Source organism: Malaclemys terrapin, chromosome 10 (assembly GCF_027887155.1).
Source record: "Malaclemys terrapin pileata isolate rMalTer1 chromosome 10, rMalTer1.hap1, whole genome shotgun sequence".
In the NCBI taxonomy this organism is placed as follows: domain Eukaryota; kingdom Metazoa; phylum Chordata; order Testudines; family Emydidae; genus Malaclemys; species Malaclemys terrapin.
The window spans coordinates 40,193,772-40,214,971 of NC_071514.1; the positions used below are offsets into that span (position 1 = coordinate 40,193,772).

General features: G+C 48.6%; 1 protein-coding gene across 4 annotated transcripts in view; it reads left to right on the forward strand.

The window, feature by feature from the left end:
- Positions 1 to 6,384: 6,384 nt before the first annotated feature.
- The window catches only part of LOC128843873 (mucosa-associated lymphoid tissue lymphoma translocation protein 1-like), a 61,884-nt gene continuing 47,068 nt past the window's right edge, over positions 6,385 to 21,200 (forward strand). The window contains exons 1-7 of one of the 4 annotated variants that reach the window (XM_054040972.1): positions 6,385 to 6,600; positions 7,079 to 7,197; positions 9,885 to 9,998; positions 11,138 to 11,256; positions 13,348 to 13,501; positions 19,250 to 19,428; positions 20,574 to 20,670. In XM_054040972.1, coding sequence (XP_053896947.1) covers positions 9,989 to 9,998; positions 11,138 to 11,256; positions 13,348 to 13,501; positions 19,250 to 19,428; positions 20,574 to 20,670 — 559 coding nt within the window. In that variant the 5' untranslated portion in view covers positions 6,385 to 6,600; positions 7,079 to 7,197; positions 9,885 to 9,988. Of the gene's footprint in view, positions 6,601 to 7,078; positions 7,198 to 9,884; positions 9,999 to 10,969; positions 11,043 to 11,137; positions 11,257 to 13,347; positions 13,502 to 19,249; positions 19,429 to 20,573; positions 20,671 to 21,200 lie in introns of those variants that run through there. The other 3 variants (XM_054040970.1, XM_054040973.1, XM_054040974.1) reach the window with 3 other exon arrangements.

Sequence of the window (21,200 nt, forward strand, 5' to 3'; positions counted from 1 at the left end):
AATATTATCTCAAAACAACCCAAACACGAACAAAACTGAAAACCAAAAGTAAAAATTAAAACTGCAAAAAAAAGACATGGAAATGCAATGTCACATGTAATGGAACTGTACATTATCAGCATATGTGTTCTTTTTACCCCAGGCTGGCATGGGGGTGGAGTGCACTGGGTGCTGCTGACTGTGTGTGTGTAACCCACAGACTTCCTGGGTGTGGTGTTCCGTCCTCTCTAGTGGCACCAAGACCACTTAGAGATTAATGAGTCTGCTGCAGAGTTAGCTAAGAGCGATGTGGTGTTTAGCTCATGCAGTAGAGGCTCATGCATTTAGCTCCAGAGGTCCCAAGTTTGATCCTGCCTGCTGATAACCAGTGTCTTGTCGGTGTTACATGTGCATCTCCATTACACATGGGCTGGCTCAGCCTCCATCCCAAGTACTCCATCGGCTGCATTGCATAGTAAGTAGCATGGTAGAAAAGCCACTGGAGTGGCCTTGACTGGCTTGAGTTCATAGTGGGTGCATCCTGAGATTTTTGGGCAAGCATCTCAAAGAGTTTTCAAACATTCCTGGGCACAAGTTAATTCCATTTCACTTTCTGTGTCATAGCAAAGCAGAAATTGCAACTTTTATCTCACATTCAACTTTGTCCCAACACCTCTTCACTTGGTGCCTGCTGCGTGACAGGGTTCCTGCTTCCCAGCAAGACAATGGCAAGTGTCTTCTGTACCTTTATCTGGGAGATTTGGCACATTTGCCAGATCTGGCAATGGCTTTTGCAGGCTTGGGGGGAAAGGGATAGGAAGCAGAAAATTGTTGTTGATGGTTTTTAAATTGTTTCAGGCTGTGGTGGCACTGGAGGATGTGAATCAGCTGGAGATCCTAAATTGGAAAAGAACAGTTGTTCCAGGCCTCTGATAGAAAACCATCCACCTAGGTCATAGAAATCTTTCATTGTCTGAAAACAGATGAGCATATCAATGATTGGAGGAGATTACTGAACGTTGCTGATTGATTCTCAGTTGATCAGCCAATGCTCTTATTTCCTTTTCTCCGAAATGGGGATTCTCTGGGGGTACTGTATGGCACTCAAAAGCTAACTTTGGAACATCCACATGAATGTCTTCCTGGGAAAACAAAATCTTCTTGTCTTGCTTCACAGATCTAAATCTACTCTGATCCAGATATATTCTAAATAGATATGTACAGTATGGATGGATCTCTCAAAAAAGATAGCTCTTCAGTGTAGGAGTTGGACCAACAGCCCCCAGTGAAGGATGGACTCCATTAAGCAGAAGTTCCTGAGATGTGTTAGCCCAGAAACACTTGTTTCCCCTATGCCCTAATCTTTCAGCAATTCTGGGGAGACCATTCTGGTCCATCACTTTTTTGAACAAGTCCCTTCTCTGCCTGTCTCACGATGACATCATGCAATGTAAGGACTGCCTGCAAAGGTGCCTATGAAATTAAAAACCTGCACCCTTCAAACCCCCAGCTCCCTACCCATGCAACGCCCCCAAACCCTGCTGCCCACACCTGGCTTCCAAGCTCAAAATCCCTAGCCCAAACCACAAGCCCTGCTGCCTACGCCCATCCACCACACCAACAGTAAAAGTTCCCATGCAAAGGGGAAGTAAGGTGGAAAATGCCTTGGCAGATCAAAGCTCTCCCCAGACTGGAGGAGACCATGCAAATGGTATTCCAAAACTGAGGGGAAAGCGACATTTTCTCATTATTGCCATGGAGACTCGAATTACTACAATAACTCCTTTTTCTGTTTCTCAGCTCCCCCAGATCCTGCACCTGACACCCCATGTCCCTGACAGCCCCAGCTTACAATAGCCTCTGCTTTCACTCTGCCTCGCTGCCCAGCCACGTGCTCCAAGATGAATTCCAAGCAGGGTACAGCCAATCTAGACATCAGTAAAGCAGTTGATAGAGCACCAGAAGGGAATCTGTTAGTTAAGATAGAGAATATGGGGATTTGTACAAGAATTGGAAAGTGGGTATGGAACTGGCTAAAAGGGAGATGACAATGGGTTGTGCTGAAAGGGAAATGATCAAGCTGCAGGGAGGTTACTAGTAGAGCTCCTCATGGCACTAGTCTTCAGACGGATCTTTAATATTTTCATTAGTGACCTTAGCACAAAAAGCAGGAGTATGCTAATGAAATTTTCTGATGACACAAGGTGGGGAGGTGTTATCAACACAGAGAAGGATCTTACAAGAAGAACTGGATGACCTAAAGGACTGAAATGTAATAGAAGAAAGTGCAAGGTAATGCACTGAGACTAGTACCAATAATTTCTGCTAGAAGCTGGGAGATCATCATTTGGAAACGACAGAGGAGGAGAAAAACCTGGGTGTATTAGTCAATGGCAGGATGATGATGAGTAAGGCTAAGATTTTGTCGCCGTTATTTTTAGTAAAAATCATGGACAGGTCACGGACAATAAACAGAAATTCACAGCCAGTGACCTGTCCCTGATTTTACTAAAAATACCTGGGGTCAGGACTAAGTAGGGGAGAGGAAAGGAGTGGGGAGGGGGGGACCGACTGGCCGAGCTCCCTGCCTTGGGAGGGGTCACATCCCCATTCCAACGGCTGCAGTGGGGTGGCACAGCCATGGGGGCACACAGCCCCCGCTGCTGTAGGACAGGGGTGTATGGCCCCAGTTGGACCCTGCCCAAGCTCCAGCGGCAGCTCTGGGAAGCCGTGAGGGGGATACACAGCCCCCGCTGCAGCCACTAGGCAGGGGTGCATGGCCTCCACTGAAGCCTCCAGTGAAAGCTGTAGAGCTGGGGCGCAGCGGGGGGCACAGCCCCCACTCCAGAGCTGGCCGCAGCTGTTGCACGGGGTGCACAGCGCCAGCTGCAGCTCCTGCCAAGTCCTGGCCACAGCCTTGGGAAACCGTGAGGGGAGCACACAGCCCCTGCTGCAGCCCCCAGCAGAAGCCACGTTGCTGGGACACAGTGGGGGATGCAGCCACAGGGAGTGCACATCTCCTGCTCCAGAGCTGGCTGCAGCTCCTGGACAGGGGCTCACAGCCCAGCTGCAGCAGTCCTCCACCCCCAAGCCACAGGGCAGGAGCTGAAGGGTACTGGTTTCAGCCCCAGTTACAGGGCAGGGGTGCACAGTCCTGCCTCCAGCCCTGGCTTCAGCCGCTGACAGCTGAAGCGGAAGACGTCACAGAGGTTTGGTAAAGTTGTGACTGCCGTGTCCTCCGTGACTAAATCGTAGCCTTAATGGTGAGCCACCAATGTCATGGAGCAGTGAAAGAGGCAAATGTAATCCTAAAATGTATCAGGCAAGATATTTCCAGTGGAGATAGGAAAGTGTTATTACCATTGTACAAGGTAAGATCTCATCTGGAATTCTGTGTGCAATTCTGATCACCCATGTTCAAGAAAGTTGATTTCAAACTGAAACAGGTGCAGAGAAGGGCTGCTAGGATGATCAGGGGAATGAAGAGTCTATATTGTCAGAGGATGCTAAAAGAGCTGAAATTGGTTTAGCCTAGCAAAATGAAAGCTAAGAAGAGATCCGATTGATCTCTATGAATACATCAGGAGGGAACGCCAGGAAGGGAGATGAGCTACCGAAGCTAAAGGACAACATTGGCACAAGAACAAATACATATAAACTGGTCATGGGTAAACTGAGGCTGGAAATTAGACGGTTTCTAACCATCAGAGTAGTAAGGTTCTGGAACAGCCTCCCAATAGGAGTAGTGAGGGTAAGAAAACTAACTAGTTTTACAATGGAGCTTGACAAGGTCCTAAACAGGATTACATGACGGGTTGCCTGTGGGATTCAGTGACCCATGAGGTCCCTTCCAGTTTGGTGTTCTGCTGTTCTTATTTCACATGGGCAAGCAGTGATGTAGTCATGCAAGCAGCATTGTATGTATTTTTACACGTCAAACAACCACAGCAAATGCAGGAATCAGGGTGGCCTGCACAAGCAGGACTGCAGCAGGCATCTATATCTATGTGATATGTTTCACACTGGCACTAGCAACACTGTATATTCTGAAGCAAGCAAAACTAAAATACTGCTGGCATAGGGATAACATACAAAAAGGACCATAGTCCCATTGTGCTAAAGAGTTAAGCTGCAGATTGCGGGGATGGGTGGGTGAAGTTGTTGCAAAGACACATCTATTCTATGCAACTGAATGGAACCAATAGCTCCGCATCCAGTTTATATTGGTTCAAATGTTGGTCCACTGTTGTGGAATGATGCAGGAGAAGTTTTCATTCAATAGAAACTTCAAAGGGTCAGTCAGATTTCCGGGCAAGGCAAACTGTTCCCTGGGCAGTTCAACCCCCGGGGTTAGGAGCCATTTCTGGCATCCTTGTTAATTTCACTCCCAGTTGTTGGGGGGGAGGGGGGGAAGGTGTGTGTGACCATGGCAGGGGCAGTTCTTTTCTGCCCCCTGGATGAGGGGATCTCCAATACTACTATAATACAATAGTAGGGGCTGGTTGCTGGGGTCGGGGCAGTCGGCGGCAGGCTGCAGCTGCATTGTTTGTGACACACACATACATACTGGATGTATTCCTGTCCTGTGGGGAAGGTGCCAGTGCCCTTTTAGGGGGTAGAGGGGGGGGCACCCATATCCTCCCACTCATGGCCCCTCGTTGATGTCTCTATGGTCCGAGAGCACTGTTCAGCTTGCCCAGAAGAGTCCAGTTAACCCTACCCAGCCCCTCAGACCAGGACTCTGTCTGATGGGCTACAGAAGCCAGCATATGGCCACAGCACTGTTGGGCGTGGTGACAGCTTGGGCCAAGTAACCTAACTCTGATATGCTCATGGAGCTGACTCATTTCAACTTATTGAACTGCAGTATGCAAATTAGCTAGACCTGAGCTATTGGCAGAGCCCTGGCTCTAGGCTACAATCCAAACTATGAGATATACTAAGATATTTACTCTGGTTGTAACTCCAATCAAGTTTCTTTAGATACAACCTACAGGCAGGATTTCAGAGAGTTTCAGTAACTACATGGGAAGTTTGAGGAGTCGGTCGTTCTGCTACTGAGATAATTTGGGATAAAAAATAGACTGACACAGAGGGCTAAATTCCCTTATAGACCCATTTAAAATTAAATGTAATTCCTAAATGAATTAGCTAATTAACTTGTTAATTCTCAGAAAATGCATTCTGTGCCCAAAGAGTGAATGCTGGGATTTTAGGAGGATACTTCGTATTTTTCCTACATAGCTAAGAGGTTGAATCCCTGCTTTAATTGAACAACTCAACTCACCCTTAACTATGAGGTTGAGACCGAGGTCAGATTAAGGCATAACTAGGGCCCTAGCTCATGGAGTGACATGATTACATCATCGTCTCAGTTTCATTTTTTTAATAGTTTCTAGCACCCATGGTCAGGAAAGATCATTTGAAGACATGACCTGAAGGTAACTGCTGTAGCATCTGCTTGAGTCTGCAGAGAGCTTGAAACAATAGCGCTGAGGAGGTCTGCCCCATTCATCTCAATGGGGTGTTAACTCTGAGGCCTGCTGCTCTGGACAGCCCCACCAGCAGCATCACCCCAACACAGGACTCTGGGTGGCAGGAGAGAGAGAGTGCAGCAAATGGCCTATCTGCCCCAGCAGATATGCCCTGGAGGCTGGAATAAACACTGAGGGCCTCCCCTGCTCCTGCCTCCGTTTCTCTTGGGGGAAGGAGGTCCCCTTCCACCAGCCCTCCAAAGGAGATGTGTGAGACCACAATCAAGTCTGGGCTGAAGGAGCAGAACTATGGGACATCCCATTTTTGGAGGAGCCTAAGGCCCCTGATTGCTTTAAACTAGCCCTAGTCACAACTACTTCATGAATTATCTCCAGAGTCTGGTGATTCACACTTCCCTTTGATGTTCCCATGATTCTTAGGGCAAAGTATGATGCAGCTGTCTCTGGTTCTTTTTCTGGCTTGGCCTCTCCCATCCCTTTTCTGAATCCACACACTCCAAAAGCTGCAAAATAAAAGTACTTTAAAAAGAGAGATGATGTCTCTGCCCCCCCGCCCCGTTTAACCTGATTATCTGGCAGCAATGCTGGCTTAGTTACAGGGCAGGGCATCTGTTGTGGTGGGCAGGAACAGCAGAGAGGATGAACGTGTAACGGTTGTGAAGAGAAAGGAGCAGTACTATAACTAAAGGAGCAATAGCAGCCATTAAGAAATATTGAGTTCTGGAAGGAAATCTGAGAGCTGATTCATAGGCAGGCTGTCATGTTGTCTGGGAAGTCCCCCTCCAGGGAAGCCTTTGGCAGGAAGATTTGTTCACTTTGCCTGTGCTGAGATCTCTGCTTGTGTGGGACCAGTGCTGGTAGCAGATCTGTTTCCTCGGATAACATGTCTCAGTCTCACCAGGAGGGAGGAGACTCACTCGCACTCAGAGAAGTTTTTCCCCAGTTTCACTTTCAGGGCTTGGACTTGTTTTGGGATTGGCTAGTGACTCAGCCTGTTGTGCTGGTGTGAGACTCCTCACCAAACCACTGCAGAAATGAGGAAGTGCTGGATCACTGTACAGCCAGGAACTTTCTGAGCAGCAGGTTGCGAAGTGGCTCTCCCGCAGGTTACAGAGCCGAACACCTGGTAAGTTCCCTGGCGTTTTCCCCAGGGGAATCAATGTCCTTTCTGACATCTGTGGCTCTTTTTTATTTTCTTTTGTGGTGAAGGTAGAAAGAGGCACAAAGGAGACTTCTGTGATCCGCCCCCCCCCCATGCAGCCTGCCATCCTGGAAATTGCCAGCTAAGCTAGAGTTTGCTTTGTTCTGACTTGGTGACAGTCACAAGACTCTGTCTTTCTGCCAAGGGGCTGAATGGGGCCTCTGGGCTCCTCTAGCAAAGTTTTGAAACTGCACATCTAACAGGAGGCTGAAGAATGCTGGTATCTTCTGAGCCTTAAAGGGATGTGAAAGCATTAATATGTGAGAAATGATACTTTCATTTATCGGGTGGAATCAGCGTCACACATGCTCTGCCGGGGCCTGAGGCAGGGCGAAACTTACAGGTCTGGTTTTAAATATTATTCTTCGGATTTTATAACCAACTAAAGCAATGTTTCTTTCAGCTACCCATGCCACCTGGGATTGTCTAGAGCAGGGGTCGGCAACCTTTCAGAAGTGGTGTGCCGAGACTTCATTTATTAAGGATTTGCGTGCAAGTAATACATTTTAATGCTTTTAGAAGGTCTCTTTTTATAAGTCTATAATATATAACTAAACTATTATTGTATGTAAAGCAAATAAGGTTTTTTAAATGTTTAAGAAGCTTCATTTAAAATTAAATTAAAATGCAGAGCCCCCCGGACCGGTGGCCAGGATCCGGGCAGTGTGGGTGCCACTGAAAATCAGCTCGCGTGCCGCCTTTGGCATGCATGCCATAGGTTGCCTACCCCTGGTCTAAAGCAAATTACAGGCGGTGGTAAAGTAACGTTCCTACAGACTAGAAGGATCCCAAACACTACCTGCCATTGAAACAAAAGATTTTATTTTCTCAACATACGCAAAAGAGTTGTAGAGGTTCAAGAAAGCAGCCTGAGTAAGGCCCATCCATAGGTCGCAAACTTGCAAACCTCTAGGCACATCAGTAATTTCATGTACATGTACATAGTCCCTTTGAGTGCATTGAGACTATTCCAGTGTGTCAAGTTATTCACATGCCTTAATATTTGCAGGATCAGGGCCATTGTTTATTTCATGTGCATGTGTGATCTGGCTAGGTACTTGCTGTGGGCCCATCACCATAGCATCTGAGCACCTTAATGCGGTGATGCCCGTGGCAAGACTTATTCTACAGTGAGGCTTACAGTTCTCCTGGTAAATTTCATATGTTAAAAGCCACGATGCCAATGACAGAGGATTTGCTTCCTAATGGACGCAGTGCTGAACACAGCTGGGAGCTGGGCTTTAGTAAGATTCAAATGTAAATGTGAGCAGGGGCGGCTCCAGGCACCAGCGCACCAAACGCGTGCCTGGGGCAGCCTGCCGGTCGCCGTAAGGGCGGCAGTCAGGCTCCCTTCGGCGGCGTGCCTGCGGGAGGTCCGCTGGTCCCCCGGCTTTGGTGGCTTTGGTGGCGGTGGGGACGCCGAAGACGTAGGACTGGCGGACCTCCAGCAGGCACACCACCGAAAGCCGCCTGACTGCCATGCTTGGGGCGGCAAAATACATAGAGCCGCCCCTGAATGTGAGGCTGCAGATCAGTCTATGCTGGGGTCCTCCACCCCGCCCCCTGGGGGTGTGGATGGAAGAGATGCACCTAGAGAGGCCAGGGCAGCCCTCACAATTTATCCCTGCCGCTGGGATGTGTCGGGGTGGGCCAAATGGGAGTTTTGAGAAATGCACCGAAATCTTCAATGAATGAGATTTCTGTGTATTTCTACTCCTGGAACATGCCACGTGGATCTGTGGTGCTACCGGCAGCAACCACTGTTATCGTCACATTGCTGCTAATGTCACACTGAGCCACACACTTCCCTGGAGAGCTTCCTCTGAAACCAGGGAGTTCCCCACTCTACTGCATCTTCCTGAAAGCTGTTATCACTGCTACCATATCCGACCAGCCCTCACCTGCCACGCAGACCGTGCCCTCATGACAGTATGTGCTGTGGGTAAGCCAGGAGATCTGCCAGCAGCAGATACCCCGGCACAGTGAGCGTGTCAGGGATGTGGCCAAAGTGCCAGTACAGTATGGCTGCTCTAAACTACTCCACAGATCAGACAAAATGGACCTGGGACTGGGGAGCTGTATCTGACTCCTTTGTAGCCCCCCATCCCTCTCAGCTGGACTCTGACCCTATATTGCAGGGTAGAGGAAACAGAGGGGGGAGGGGAACAGGCAGGTCAGCAGGGAGTCCTGGCTCCCAGTCCTCCAGGGCTTGTCCTGTTGAGGTCTGTGAATGGCAGAGGGATGGAGCTGGGCGGGGGGGCAGGGCAGAGATTGTGGGGAGGGAAATGGGGGTAGAAGCAAGGCTATGGGGGCAGGGCTGGCTCCAGGGTTTTGGACGCCCCAAGCAGCCCAAAAAAAAAATAAATAAAAAAAAAGCCGTGATCACGATCTGCGGCGGCAATTCGGCGGGAGGTCCTTCGCTCCGAGCGGAAGTGAGGGACCGTCCGCTGAATTGCCACTGAATAGCTAAACGTGCCACCCCTCTCCGGAGCGGCCGCCCCAAGCACCTGCTTGCCAGGCTGGTGCCTGGAGCCGGCCCTGTATTGGGGGGGTGGGGGGGAGGGATGGGCAGGGGGAAGGAAGCCCTGACTATCCAGCTCACTTCTTTGAATGGTTCCCTGACGTCCCTCTGTCCAAGCTCCAAAACTACCAAACCTCCTTTAGCATCTGCCCCCATGCGTCCCTTGGCAGATATCCGGCAGCCTCCCCACTCCCCTGGGAGGGCACAGGCCCCTCTCCCTCTGCACAGCTCTGGTGCCCCCTCCCTAGCCGGGCACAGTTCTGGGGAGCTCTGGCTGCTCTCAGCCCCCCATTTCTGGGTTCCCCAATCCCCCCACCCTGGCACATTTCAGACTCACCCCATTGCCCCGTCCTCCAAGCACAGCAAGCTCCCCACCCAGGAAAGCTAAGGCCCCTGACATCCTGCAGTGCCCCTCACCTGCCCTTGTTCTACCTTCTCCTGCCGGGGGGGGGGGGGTGAGGGTAGAGGAAACATGTGTCTGCTTTTGTTACCCCAGCATGCTGCTCCAGCAATAGGCCACCAAAGGAACAATCTATGTGATGGTTACTAAAGACCCCATGGTGCACAGTTGGCCTGTGGGCCCTTTATGTTGGGTAACATGGCAACAGCCAGCTGCCTCTCTGCTTTGATATGCTGGCATGTGGGCCAGAAGTTTCCTTTCTCACAAAGACCCTCTGCCTCTTTCTAGGGAGGTGCAGCTTCCTAGTGGGAGAGTGGCCAGGGAGTGAGGCGCTTAATTGCTGACACCAGCCCCGTGCCTTGCCCGTGGAAGACCAAGCTGCTGATTAAGCAATGCCAAAAGGTGAGCAGCGCTCAACCATGTTCAGGGGATAGGGCTCCCTTCACTGTGATCCACAGTAGCTATTTCTCTCTTCTGCCCACCCCCAAAGCACAGCAAATGAGTTTAAATACACATCTGTATTGCTGTGCTGCAGGTGTGGCACACAACTGTGGGTCACACACTTTGGTGCTTTTCCCAAAGCCCCAGCTGCTGGAATCATGTGATTATGGGAGAATTTCAGGTTCCATTTAAAACAAGAAACCGAGTTTCTACCCCCTTGGTTTGCGGAGAAAAGCTGGACAACGCGAGCCAGGAACACTCCAACACCAGAAAGCAAAGAAAAATAACACTGAATGTGTTTTGTTGAAATCTCACAATATTTAAAATCATCTCATGTTTTCTAGGGCGTGACTCATGATTTTTGAATGTTTGGGGTTGATGCTACTGTTATTTTTCTCTCAAAACTTAACCGACCCTTAATGATGGAGCCACCACCGGTGCTTCCAGGAGAACTGTTGTATGGTGCTCCGCTAATTAGCCAGATGTAATGGAGCATTTCTGCAGGCCATCTTTATTAACGAGACACCCGATGTGCAGTTGCAGTGTATCCTACTGTTCAAACGATCAATATACAAATCGTACAGCTCTGGGCGCTGTGGCCCATAGGTTTAAACACTGTAAAAGTGGTGATGGCAGCATGCCAGACCCCAGTTGCTGAGAAGGCGTGCCAGCAGTTCTACAGGCGAGGAGCATCAGCTTGAGCAGATGGATACAGCCCCTTCCAGAGCTTCTCAGCACAGGGCAGGAGCACCCTTCAGATGGTGCAGCATCATGTGCCTGGCCAACTGAGTGAAGTGGCACAGAGAGGGATGAGCCCAGGGCCCCAGCCTGCCCCATGGAGGTGGCTTTTCACCCAGGAGTCTATGGCATCTCAAAGTCAAGAACTGCGTGAGGCACAAGATAAGGGAGGGCTCCAGTCACCACCCTTCCCTTCCATCCCTTGCAGGGAAAAGAACACCCTGCATCATGCTGGGCCATCTGGCCATCCAACTCCAGGGAAAACAGGTTGAATATTTAGGGCTCAGAGCACCAGGCCACTTTGGTGCTCCTCTCTCTGTTCCCTTGGCTGCCATTACCACTCTGCATCTGCTTCTCTCTAGCTATTGTGATCACTGAGCAGCCGGCCTCCGCCTCCGTCCCTGTCGGTTACTCCCTCACGATGCGATGTAGGGCCACAGCCTGCACCTCCCCACAGTACCAGTGGTTCTACCAGTGCCAGGTAAGGCCAGGGGAAAGCACAGTCTGCGACTGCAAGACAGAGGCTCCCCTTCCCACTCCAGCCACTGTGCCCCATGCATCAGTTACAGGGCTGGGCAGAGAACCCTCCTTAGCCCTGTCAGTACAAAGCTGCCATGTCTGAAAGACTGAGTGGCCAAGAGTGGGGAGTGGGCTGGATCGGGGCTGAAGGAAGATGGCAGCTGCTGCTCCTACCAATCAGATTGGCATGTGGCCGGGCAGCCTGCTGATTGTTTGTGCTAGCACTGTCTGTAAGGAAGCTAGTAGAGAACAGAGAGGGGCAGAGGGTTGGACGGGGAGCTGAAGGTAGAGGAAACAGTGCTGGTGGCTGGGGGTGCAGGAGCAGTTCAATAAGAAATAGATTTGTTTAGCAAGAAAGGCAGCAGAACGGGAGGAAAAAGAGCAGAGGGGGGAGTCCCCAGCTGCTGGCTTTTCTCCAGAGGTGCTCAGCTCAGGAAGAGGCACTGGGGGTGGGGAGGAGACAGTGGAGTCAGCAAATTCAAGAGAGGACAGTGTGGTTGAAGGAGGAGAGTGAGCACAAGGGAGAGACTGGTGGGCTGTGACAGAGGGAGGGGCTGAAGAGGAATGAGTGGCACTGAGGGATGAGAAGGAATGTGCAGGCACTGGGAGAACTGAGAGCAGTGCTGGGGGTGAGGGTGGGGTTGGCTGTGTCTTGGGAGGGATAAACGCATTGGCCCAGTAATTGCAGTCAAACAAGGAAGCTGGGAGAGGAAGGGAGGCAGCAGAGCTCGAAGGACAGCAGCCAGGGCCAGTGAAGTCACTTAGGGAGGAGGAGCCAGGGAGACAAGTTATAGCCCTCCAAGGGAAAGGCAGCGAGAGCTGGACCAAGCCAGCTTAGAGGAGGGAAAGGTGCGTGCAGGGGAAGTAAAAGGGTATGACAAGGCACAGTAAATTTCACTGGTGGGCCAAGTGACTGCAGGATGGCAGCCTCTTCTCTTGGGCATGCAACGAGAGACCAGGAGTCTCTGCTCTCAGGGCCTGATTCTCCATTGCCAGGCATCTGGAGTCAGTGCTGCACCTGGGCACAGCGCCCAAACCAGTCCCCGCTGCTCACTGCCACAGGGGTAAGAGTCTGACCCTGAGGCTGCACAGGCATCAAGTGACACAAGGGGCCAGATAGCAGCAAATCAGGCCCGCAATGTTGATAAAGCAGAGCAGGGCCCAGGTGCTAACAACCAGGTGGAACAGTGACACTACATCCCCTTGGGCCTGGCCCTGCTCCACCCTCCCCATGAGCTGTTCTGCCACACTTGCCATTAACATCTGATTTCAGATTAAAACATTGGAAACTGCAAACCCCATCCACCAACATGCAGACATGCGCATGTGCACACCTTTCCCTTCTTTGGCATTCACATCCATCTCAGGCAGGCTTGTTGTGCAGTCCCATGCTCACCCCAAATGCTCGTCTTGGTTCAGGAAAGGAAGCCAGTTAAATGGGACAGTTTGGCTCAGTCATCTTTGCTAGGATGAATCCTGCTGCTAGGACAGGTTTGACAAACAAACACAGGAGAGCAGGAATAGGAGCCCCCGTCTCTGCATTCACAGCAGTGCAACCAGCAGGATGCATCTATGCAGCCTGGGAATCTCAGCTCCATTTCCATACCTGGCAATACCTGATGGTGTGCTCTGCCTTCCTGGCTCATTCTGATCCATTCTGTCACCAGGACAGGGCTGCTTCAGCTTGCCCTACTGCTTACACAGCCATGGTATAATAGAGCTGGGTCCATTCTGGAGCTGGCCAGGTTTGGAACCGGGAGGCTAGGAAACCAAAAGCAAAGAGAATGGGGGGAAGTGGGATGTGTTTGCTTATTCAGACCCATGGTGCATCAATGGCAAGTTGCTGCTGGGAGCTGTCAAATGAGCTCTTCTCCCCTGCACCCATCTCTGCATCATCCATCAGTCTTGTTAACGGGGCTTGAAGCAGGGAGGTTCTGCCACGTCTCTAGGGTAATGTCTCTCTCCAAGAGCTTGCTGGTGCCTTTGGGTTACAAATGTACTGGTGAAGAGAAAGGACTTCATGCCATGTCCACAGGTTGCGTTTTCTTTTCAGTCTGCTTGCTGCCAGATTGTGGGGGCCACGGAGCCAGATTTGCTCATCACTGCAAGGGAAACTCGACTGTACATCTGCCGAATCAATGACCTGCACAAAAATGTCACCTTCTCTAACTGGGTGAGAGTAGAGGTCCATCAGCACATTGCCAAAGGTACAAGCTCTTCCTTCCCCCACGTACACAGCCCGCGTGTTAGAGGGCCTATTCCTTCACCCTTTCACTTCCCTGGTCCTTCTCGCATGAACAGAGAGCAACAATACCCGAAGTCCGAAGGTGCAAACAATTCGATGTTTATTGGGGTGAACTTCCAGCAAGCAATGATTCCAATTTCCTTCCTCAGTGTCCCCCTTCCCAGCTCTGACGCACAGAGCCTTGCCTATGTCCCTGATCCCATTTCCCCCCGTTAGCAAAACATGATTCCAATTCCCGCCGCCCCGAGCCTGATTGACTGCAGACTATATAGTAAAACTTGAGTTCTGCTTATCTATACCTTAACCAATCATTTTACTGAAATTTAACTAACCAATCCTAACATATTGTAACATGATTATCTAACCAATTATATCTCACCACCTTAATTGGTTTACACCCAACAAAATTAATTATACAGCAGACAAAAACAATCTCAGAACCCGACAGAGTTTATACATATAAACAATAGGGAAGTGGGGACTATAACACTTTGTTGCTAGAACAACAAAGAAATTAGGATTTCACACCCCAGCTATTGATAAGTGAGTTCCTGCCAGACAGGATGCTATCAGACTAATAATAATAATGGAGATATCCCATCTCCTAGAACTGGAAGGGACCTTGAAAGGTCATCGAGTCCAGCCCCCTGCCTTCCTTAGCAGGACCAAGTACTGATTTTGCCCCAGATCCCCAAGTGGCCCCCTCAAGGATTGAACTCACATTCAATTGAAAGCACAGACCTCCAGACTGGAGCGCTGGGAGAAGACCACAGCCCAGTTGGAGCCCCAGAGGTATGGGGGTGGGAAAAGTTTTCTTTAAATCTTCTAGGCTCTTCCCTTTCTCTGGAGGTGATAGATTGGATCACCTTTTCAACAGCCCCAAAATGCCGTATTTCAGAGTGACTGGTGAGGACGTGACCATTCGCTTCCCAGCTTATGGCTGCCCCTGCTGTTTAGCCAAAGGTCTTAGCCTAAGAACCAGGCCTTAGACTATTATAGTGAGAGAAGGCCTATACACCGGCAGACTGATTTTGATTCTTGTTTTGAACCTCTATAACTAGCTAAGTGATAAGAATACACCTAAATTCTTAAAATATTGGTCTTTGCAGACAGGCCTGAATATCTATATCCTAACACTGCGTCCCTCTAGTGAGAGCTCACCTTCCCTTAGAACAGAGACTCTCCAGAGGATATCCTCAGTGGAAGCATGCCAGACCAACCCATCACATGGTATCAAGGGAAAGCAGGCTCCAGCGATTTGATCCTGCCAATCTGCCCAAGTCAGACAGCTGTCTCTGTGCTCCCAAACTATTTAAATCAGTGTCCTTATCCCCTGAGTGTGTGGCTCTGGATCTCCATGTCTCCAGTTTATAACATTTACTCCAGAACTCCCTGAGAGTGTTACCCACTGGGCTGTGTGCCTGTATTCAGCAAAGGGATTTGTATACTAGAAAGTCTCTGAAGCTATGAGAGAGGGAGCAAAATTAACACCCTGAACTAACAGGTAAAGCACAAATAGGTCACTAGTTAGTGTCTGCCAAATCACAATAGGGAACAGGATGGCCAGCTCCTTACGCACCTATCTACAATGTGTAGGGAAAAAAGCCATGTAATCATGGGGGACTTCAATCTGAGTGACATATGCTGGAGGTCTCATGCTGCCAGGACTAAAACATCCCTGGAATTTCAAAACATAATAGATGACAATTTCCTAACTCAAAAAACGTTGCAGCCAGCATGAGGGAATTCTTTATTGGACCTTCTTGTAAGAGATAAAGAGGAGATGATCACAGGACTAAAAATTAATTATAGCTTAGCTACAAGTGTTCATGACTTGATCACATTTGTAATGTGTAAATAGAATAAAGTCCAGACCAGTAATATATATGTGTGGTACTTGGGCCAATTTCCCGAAGCTGAAAACAATTATGAGCCAAATGAGCTGGGAGGAAGAATTTAATCAGAAAAATATGAATGATAGTTGGGAATCATTTAGAAAACCTTACTAAATCCCCCAAAAGCCATAATCCCACAACTGAGGAAGAAGGCCGTATTGGTTAAAAAACCAGCCTGGGTTAGAGGGGAAGTGAAGGCAACTGTAAAAAAAGTTAATATATAACAAATGGAAGAAAGGGGAAATTGATAGTAATGAATATAAATCAGAAGTTGGGAATTGTGGAAAACCAATAAGGAAGCAAGAGGACACAAGGAGAAATTTATGGCCAGCAGAATTAAAAAGAGTAAGAAGGAGTTTTTTATATGTACATTAGGAGAAAAAATTATCCTGACAGTGCTATTGGTCAAGTACTAGCTGGAATTGATAGAATTATCAATAATAATGCTGAAAAGGCAGAAGTGTTCAATAAATACTTCTGTTCTGTATTTGGGGGGAAAAAACAGGTGATGCAGTCTCATCATATGGTCATGAGAACACACTTTCCATTCCACAAGTATCTTAGGAGGATGTTAGACAGAAGCTACTAAATTTAGAGCATGGCTACACTTGCAGATGTAGAGCGCTTTGAGTTAAACCAGCCTTCGTAGGGTGCAGTAGGGAAAGCGCTGTAGTCTGTCCACACTGCCAGCTGCCAGCACTCTGGTGTGGCCACATTAGCAGCTCTTGCAACGGCCACAGAGAGAAATGCATTATGGTAGCTATCCCAGCATGCAAGTGGCTGCAACGTGCTTTTCAAATGGGGTGGAGTGGGGTGGAGTGTGACAGGGAGTGTGTTATGTGTATGTGGGAGGAGAGCGAGTGGGTTTTTGGGTGGCTGAGAGCATGTCAGCATGCTGTCTTGTAAGTTCAGACAGCAGCAAACCTCCCCCTCCCGCCTCTCTCTCTCACACAGCATTCCACAGTAATGGTTGCTTTGTCTCGGAGCAGATAAGCATGCCGGCTATCAGAAACGGAGCTTTCAAAGGGTATATCCAAAACAATGACAAGAGTGGCCACTTGACTTAAGGGGATTATGGGACGTTTCCGGAGGCTGATCAGAGCGCAGTAATGCAACACCTCATTCACACTGACGCTGGGGCACATCAAACGTTATTCTACTCGCCGAGGTGGGGTACCAGGAGCGCTCTAGCCGTGGAGTCAGAGCACTCCACGTGCCTTGCCAGAGTGGACGGATAGTGAGCTAGTGTGCCCAGGGCTCTTTTAATGTGCTGTAACTCGCAAGTGTAGCCAAGCCCTTAGACATTTTAAAATTAGCATGTCCAGATGGCTAGCTCTTTTAAAACTCTTGGATGCAAGTTAAGGAGGTCGCTGGACATTAATGTTGATTTTTCATTGTCCTGGAGCACTGGGAAAGTTCCAGATGACTGGAAGAAAGCGAATGTTGTGTCAATTATTAAAAAAGGTAAATGGGATGACCTGGGTAATTACAGGCCTGTCAGCCTGATGTCGATCCCAGACGAGATAATGGAGCAGCTGATACAGGACTCTTAATAAAGAATTAAAGGAGGGTAATGTAATTAATGCAAAAGTTTGGTTGTTAAAGGTAATAATGTTGACATAAAAGACTTCTGTAAAGCATTTGACTTGGTACCACCTGACATTTTGATTTATAAAATTAACATGGTACACATGAAATGGATAAAAGCTGGCTGACTGGTATGTCTCAAAATGTAACTGTAAGTGGGGAATTGTCATTGAAGGGGTGTGTTTTGAGTGGGGTCCTGCCAGGATTGATTCTTGGCCTATGCTATTTAACATTTTTATCAATGTCTGGGAAGAAAACAAAATCATCACCGGTAAAGTTTGCAGATGATACAAAAATTGGGGGAGTGGTAAATAATGAAGAGGACAGGTCAGTAATTGAGAGTGATCTGGATTGCTTGGTAAACTGGACACAAGCAAACAATATGCAATTTAATAAGGCTAAATGTCAATGTTTACATCTAGGAGCAAAGACTGCAAGCCATATTTACAGGATGGGGGCTCTGTCCTGGGAAGCAGTGACTCAGAAAAAGATCTGGGGGGTATAGTGGATAATCAGCTGAACATGAGCTCCTAGTGTGATGCTGTGGCCAAAAGAGCTAATGTGATCCTCGGATGCATAAACAGGGGAATCTCAAGTTGGAGTAGAGAAGTTATTCTACCTCTGTATTTGGCGCTGGCGTGACCACTGCTGGAATATTGTGTCTAGTTCTAATGCTCACAGTTCAAGAAGGAAGTTGATTAATTGGAGAGAGTTCAGAGACTTATTAAATGATTTAAAAACATACTGAATAGTGATAAACTAAATAGATCAAGCTCCTACAGTCTAACGAAGAGAAGGTTAAGGGGTGACTTGATTACAGCCTAAGTATCTACATAGGTAACAAATATTTACTAATAGGCTCTTCAGTCTAGCAGAGAAAGGTCTAATACCATCCAATGGCTGGAAGTTGAAGCTAGACAAATTCAGGCTAGAAATAAGGGGTAAATTTTAGGGGTGTCAAGCAATTAAAAAAATTAATCGTGATTAAACATGAGATTAAAAGAATAATTGTGATTAATCCGTTTTAATAGCACTGTTAAACAATAATAGAATATCATTTATTTAAATATTTTGGATATTTTCTATACTTTCAAATATTGATTTCAATTACAACAGACTACAAAGCGTACAGTGTCACTTTATTTTTTATTACAAATATTTACACTGTAAAAAATAAAATAAAAAGTATTTCAATTTACTTTATACAAGTAGTGTAGTGCAATCTCTTTCATGAAAGTTGAATTTACAAATGTAGAATTATTATTATTTTTACATAACTCCCTTCAGCTGAGTGAGACCAGCACCTGTAGGCAAGGAAGGGTGGATTTTACCTCAGGGACTTGGCCTGCGGTAGGGAAGGAGAGGCGGGTGCAGGGAGGCTGCGCTCACCAGGCCCCTATTCTCTATGGCAGTGTTTCTCAAACCTTTTGTGCTGGTGACCCCATTTGGACTTTAACAAAAAAAAATGGTGATCCCCTACTTTCAGCCCCCCTTAGGGCTCCTGGCTCTGACCCCCCACAAGCTTCAGCCCCCCACCACAGATGCCTCCCTCCCCACCCAGATCTATGCGATTAACTCATTAAAAAATGTATTAATTTTGTTTTCAGTTAATCACAGGTGTTAACTGTGATTGACAGCCTTAGTGAATTTTTAACAGTGAGGGTAATTAACCATTGGAACAATTTACCAAGGATTGTGGTGGATTCTCCATCACTGGCAAATTTTCAGTCAAGACTGGCTGTTTTTCTAAAAGATCTGCTCTAGGGATTATTTTGGGGCAGTTCTCTGGCCTGTGCTCAATAGGAGGTCAGGCTAGATAACCACAGTTGTCCCTTCTGCCCTTGGAATCTATGGATGCCAGGCATAGATGCCTTTAAATATTGTATGTCTGATGAGCATGAGTCAGGGCCTGGGGTACCACTGAGGGTGGTGGTATGTTCATCTTGATGGAAGGTGGGTGTTGCAGACTGCCATGAGCTGTTCTGGGGAGGTGGGGTGGGGTAGAAGGTGTAATTCCAGAAACTGCATAGTGGATGGAGAGGGCTTGCTAGGGGATAGCTAGAGCATTTGAGAGGCATGGCACGCCTTAGAGGAGAAGCGAAACACATGGGGAGAGTTCACACTTCTGGGTTTTAGTGCATACTCCTGATTTGAGGAGCCATTCATCCTCTTTCATCACGCTGTAGCAAAGAAATGCTCTCTAATTCAGTTGTAATGTTGCTTTCCAGGCCTGCTCCCTGAACTGTGGCAAGGAGAACCTGTCGTAGTCCTCAATCCCACTGCGCCAGAAGTAAAGGTGGGCAAGCCACTCCAGCTGCAGTGTGCTGCTCTGGGGGTGCCAGCCCCACACTACCAGTGGTACCACAATGGGACCCCCATGAAGCATCAGAAAAAGAAGAAACTCTTGGTAACATTGTCTTTAGGTGGTTCATAAGCTTTGGCTCAGTGTAATGGTGCAGGGAGGGGAAGAGGGTGCTCATAGCTGGGCTCTGAGCAGTAGAGAACTTCCCCCATCCCAGTCAGCCACAAGAAAACACAAGAAAGGTTCCTGGAATAGGCATGAATGACCTGTGAGTGACTGATATCCTAGTGTCATCATCCTAGTGTCATCATCATCTTGGTTACTGGAGCCCCAGGTGACTCTGCTTTTCTCCAGCCATGTGGGACATGTCTCACGTGGTAGTTCGGACATCCCTCAGCTTCCAGGGCTTTAGTTTATGCAATCAAGCAAAATTACATGCAATGTCACCACACCCTGCCTCTTTGGCCTTAGAGGAACCACCTTGAATTGGGTCAGGTTTCCCTGCAAAGCAGGCTGTAAGCTCTTTGCACTGTTTGGGTCTCTGTGGTTGGGTGGGCACAGACCAGGTACCCCCTCTGTTCCTTGGGTGGCTGTGACTTTGCAGAGTCTGAGTACAGGAGAATCCTAGAAATGAATGAAGAACTCTGCCAGACACAGAGGCAACAATGCACAGCCCTCCCAGGGGAGCAATAGAAATGGTCACATTAAACGAGACACATTGGAGCTACCTTGCCCCCAAACCACTCCCGTACCTGGAGAATCTGAGCATGGGGGTGCTGCACTGGGGGCATGTCACAGGGTCTGCTGCTGCACCTCCTCCTGGTCACTCTGGGGATTAGCTGATTGGAACTGCGCCCAATGAGAGATGCGGGGGCGGTGCCTGCAGGTGCTAGCACCAGTGGGGGTCCCAGACTGTGTGCTGCCGGCTGGCCTCCCCGCCCCAGGCAGCCAAGCCACCCTCCCCCAGCACCTGCGGGGCCCCCAGGCAGTCCCCCCCACACCCTCCCAATTTTTATTCCCTGCTATTTTTAGTAAAAGTCATGGACAGGTCATGGGCCGTGAATTTTTGTTTACTGTCTATGACCTGTCCGTGACTTTTACTAAAAATACCCGTGACTAAAACATAGCCTTAATTATGAGGCCTGATAAGTAATAGTGAGAGGCTTTGGGGCAGTGGGTACTTGGCAGCTGTAATCTGGGGACACAAACTCCAGGTGAAAACGATTTGATGTTACTGTCAATCTCTTCAGATCAACTCTGCGAAGCTGAGTGACTCTGGCACGTACCTTTGCTGTGCAGCCAATGGCCAAGGGGAACACTGGACTGATGCCCTGGAGATTCACGTAGGTGAGCAGATCTAATTCACATCCTGCTGTGTTACAAATGGGTGTTCAGTTTGAAAGATAATAGGAGAGGCTGGGTTTCAGAGCAGTGACCTGGAGGGGCCCGTGCCACTGTGTTATCTTGGGGCCAGCGTCGATGTGGCCTATGAGGGTAAGTGTAGGACTGAGCGCCATGGGGTTAGGTGATCCAGCATCTGGCCTTTGACACTGACTCCCTCTCTGGCCTTGGGTGAGCCAGGTCGGCCAGCATCAGCAAAAGGGGCTGGTAATTCTGTGAGCCCAACTTTAGACTCTTTATGCACGCCTGAAAACAGGCATCCCAGAAGTCAACTGTCAAAACTTCGGCTTTTAACTTCTCTGTCTCAGTTTCCTGGTCTGAGAAATGTGGGTGATGCCTATCTACTCCTGGGGTCCTGGGCAGATGAGACAGGGTTTGGAGTAATATCAGGGCAACTCTTGCTGAACCAAGAATGTTCCTTGTAGCTGTAGCAATGCGATGTCCCATGGGCCGTAGAGAATTCAGAGGTGTTCTGG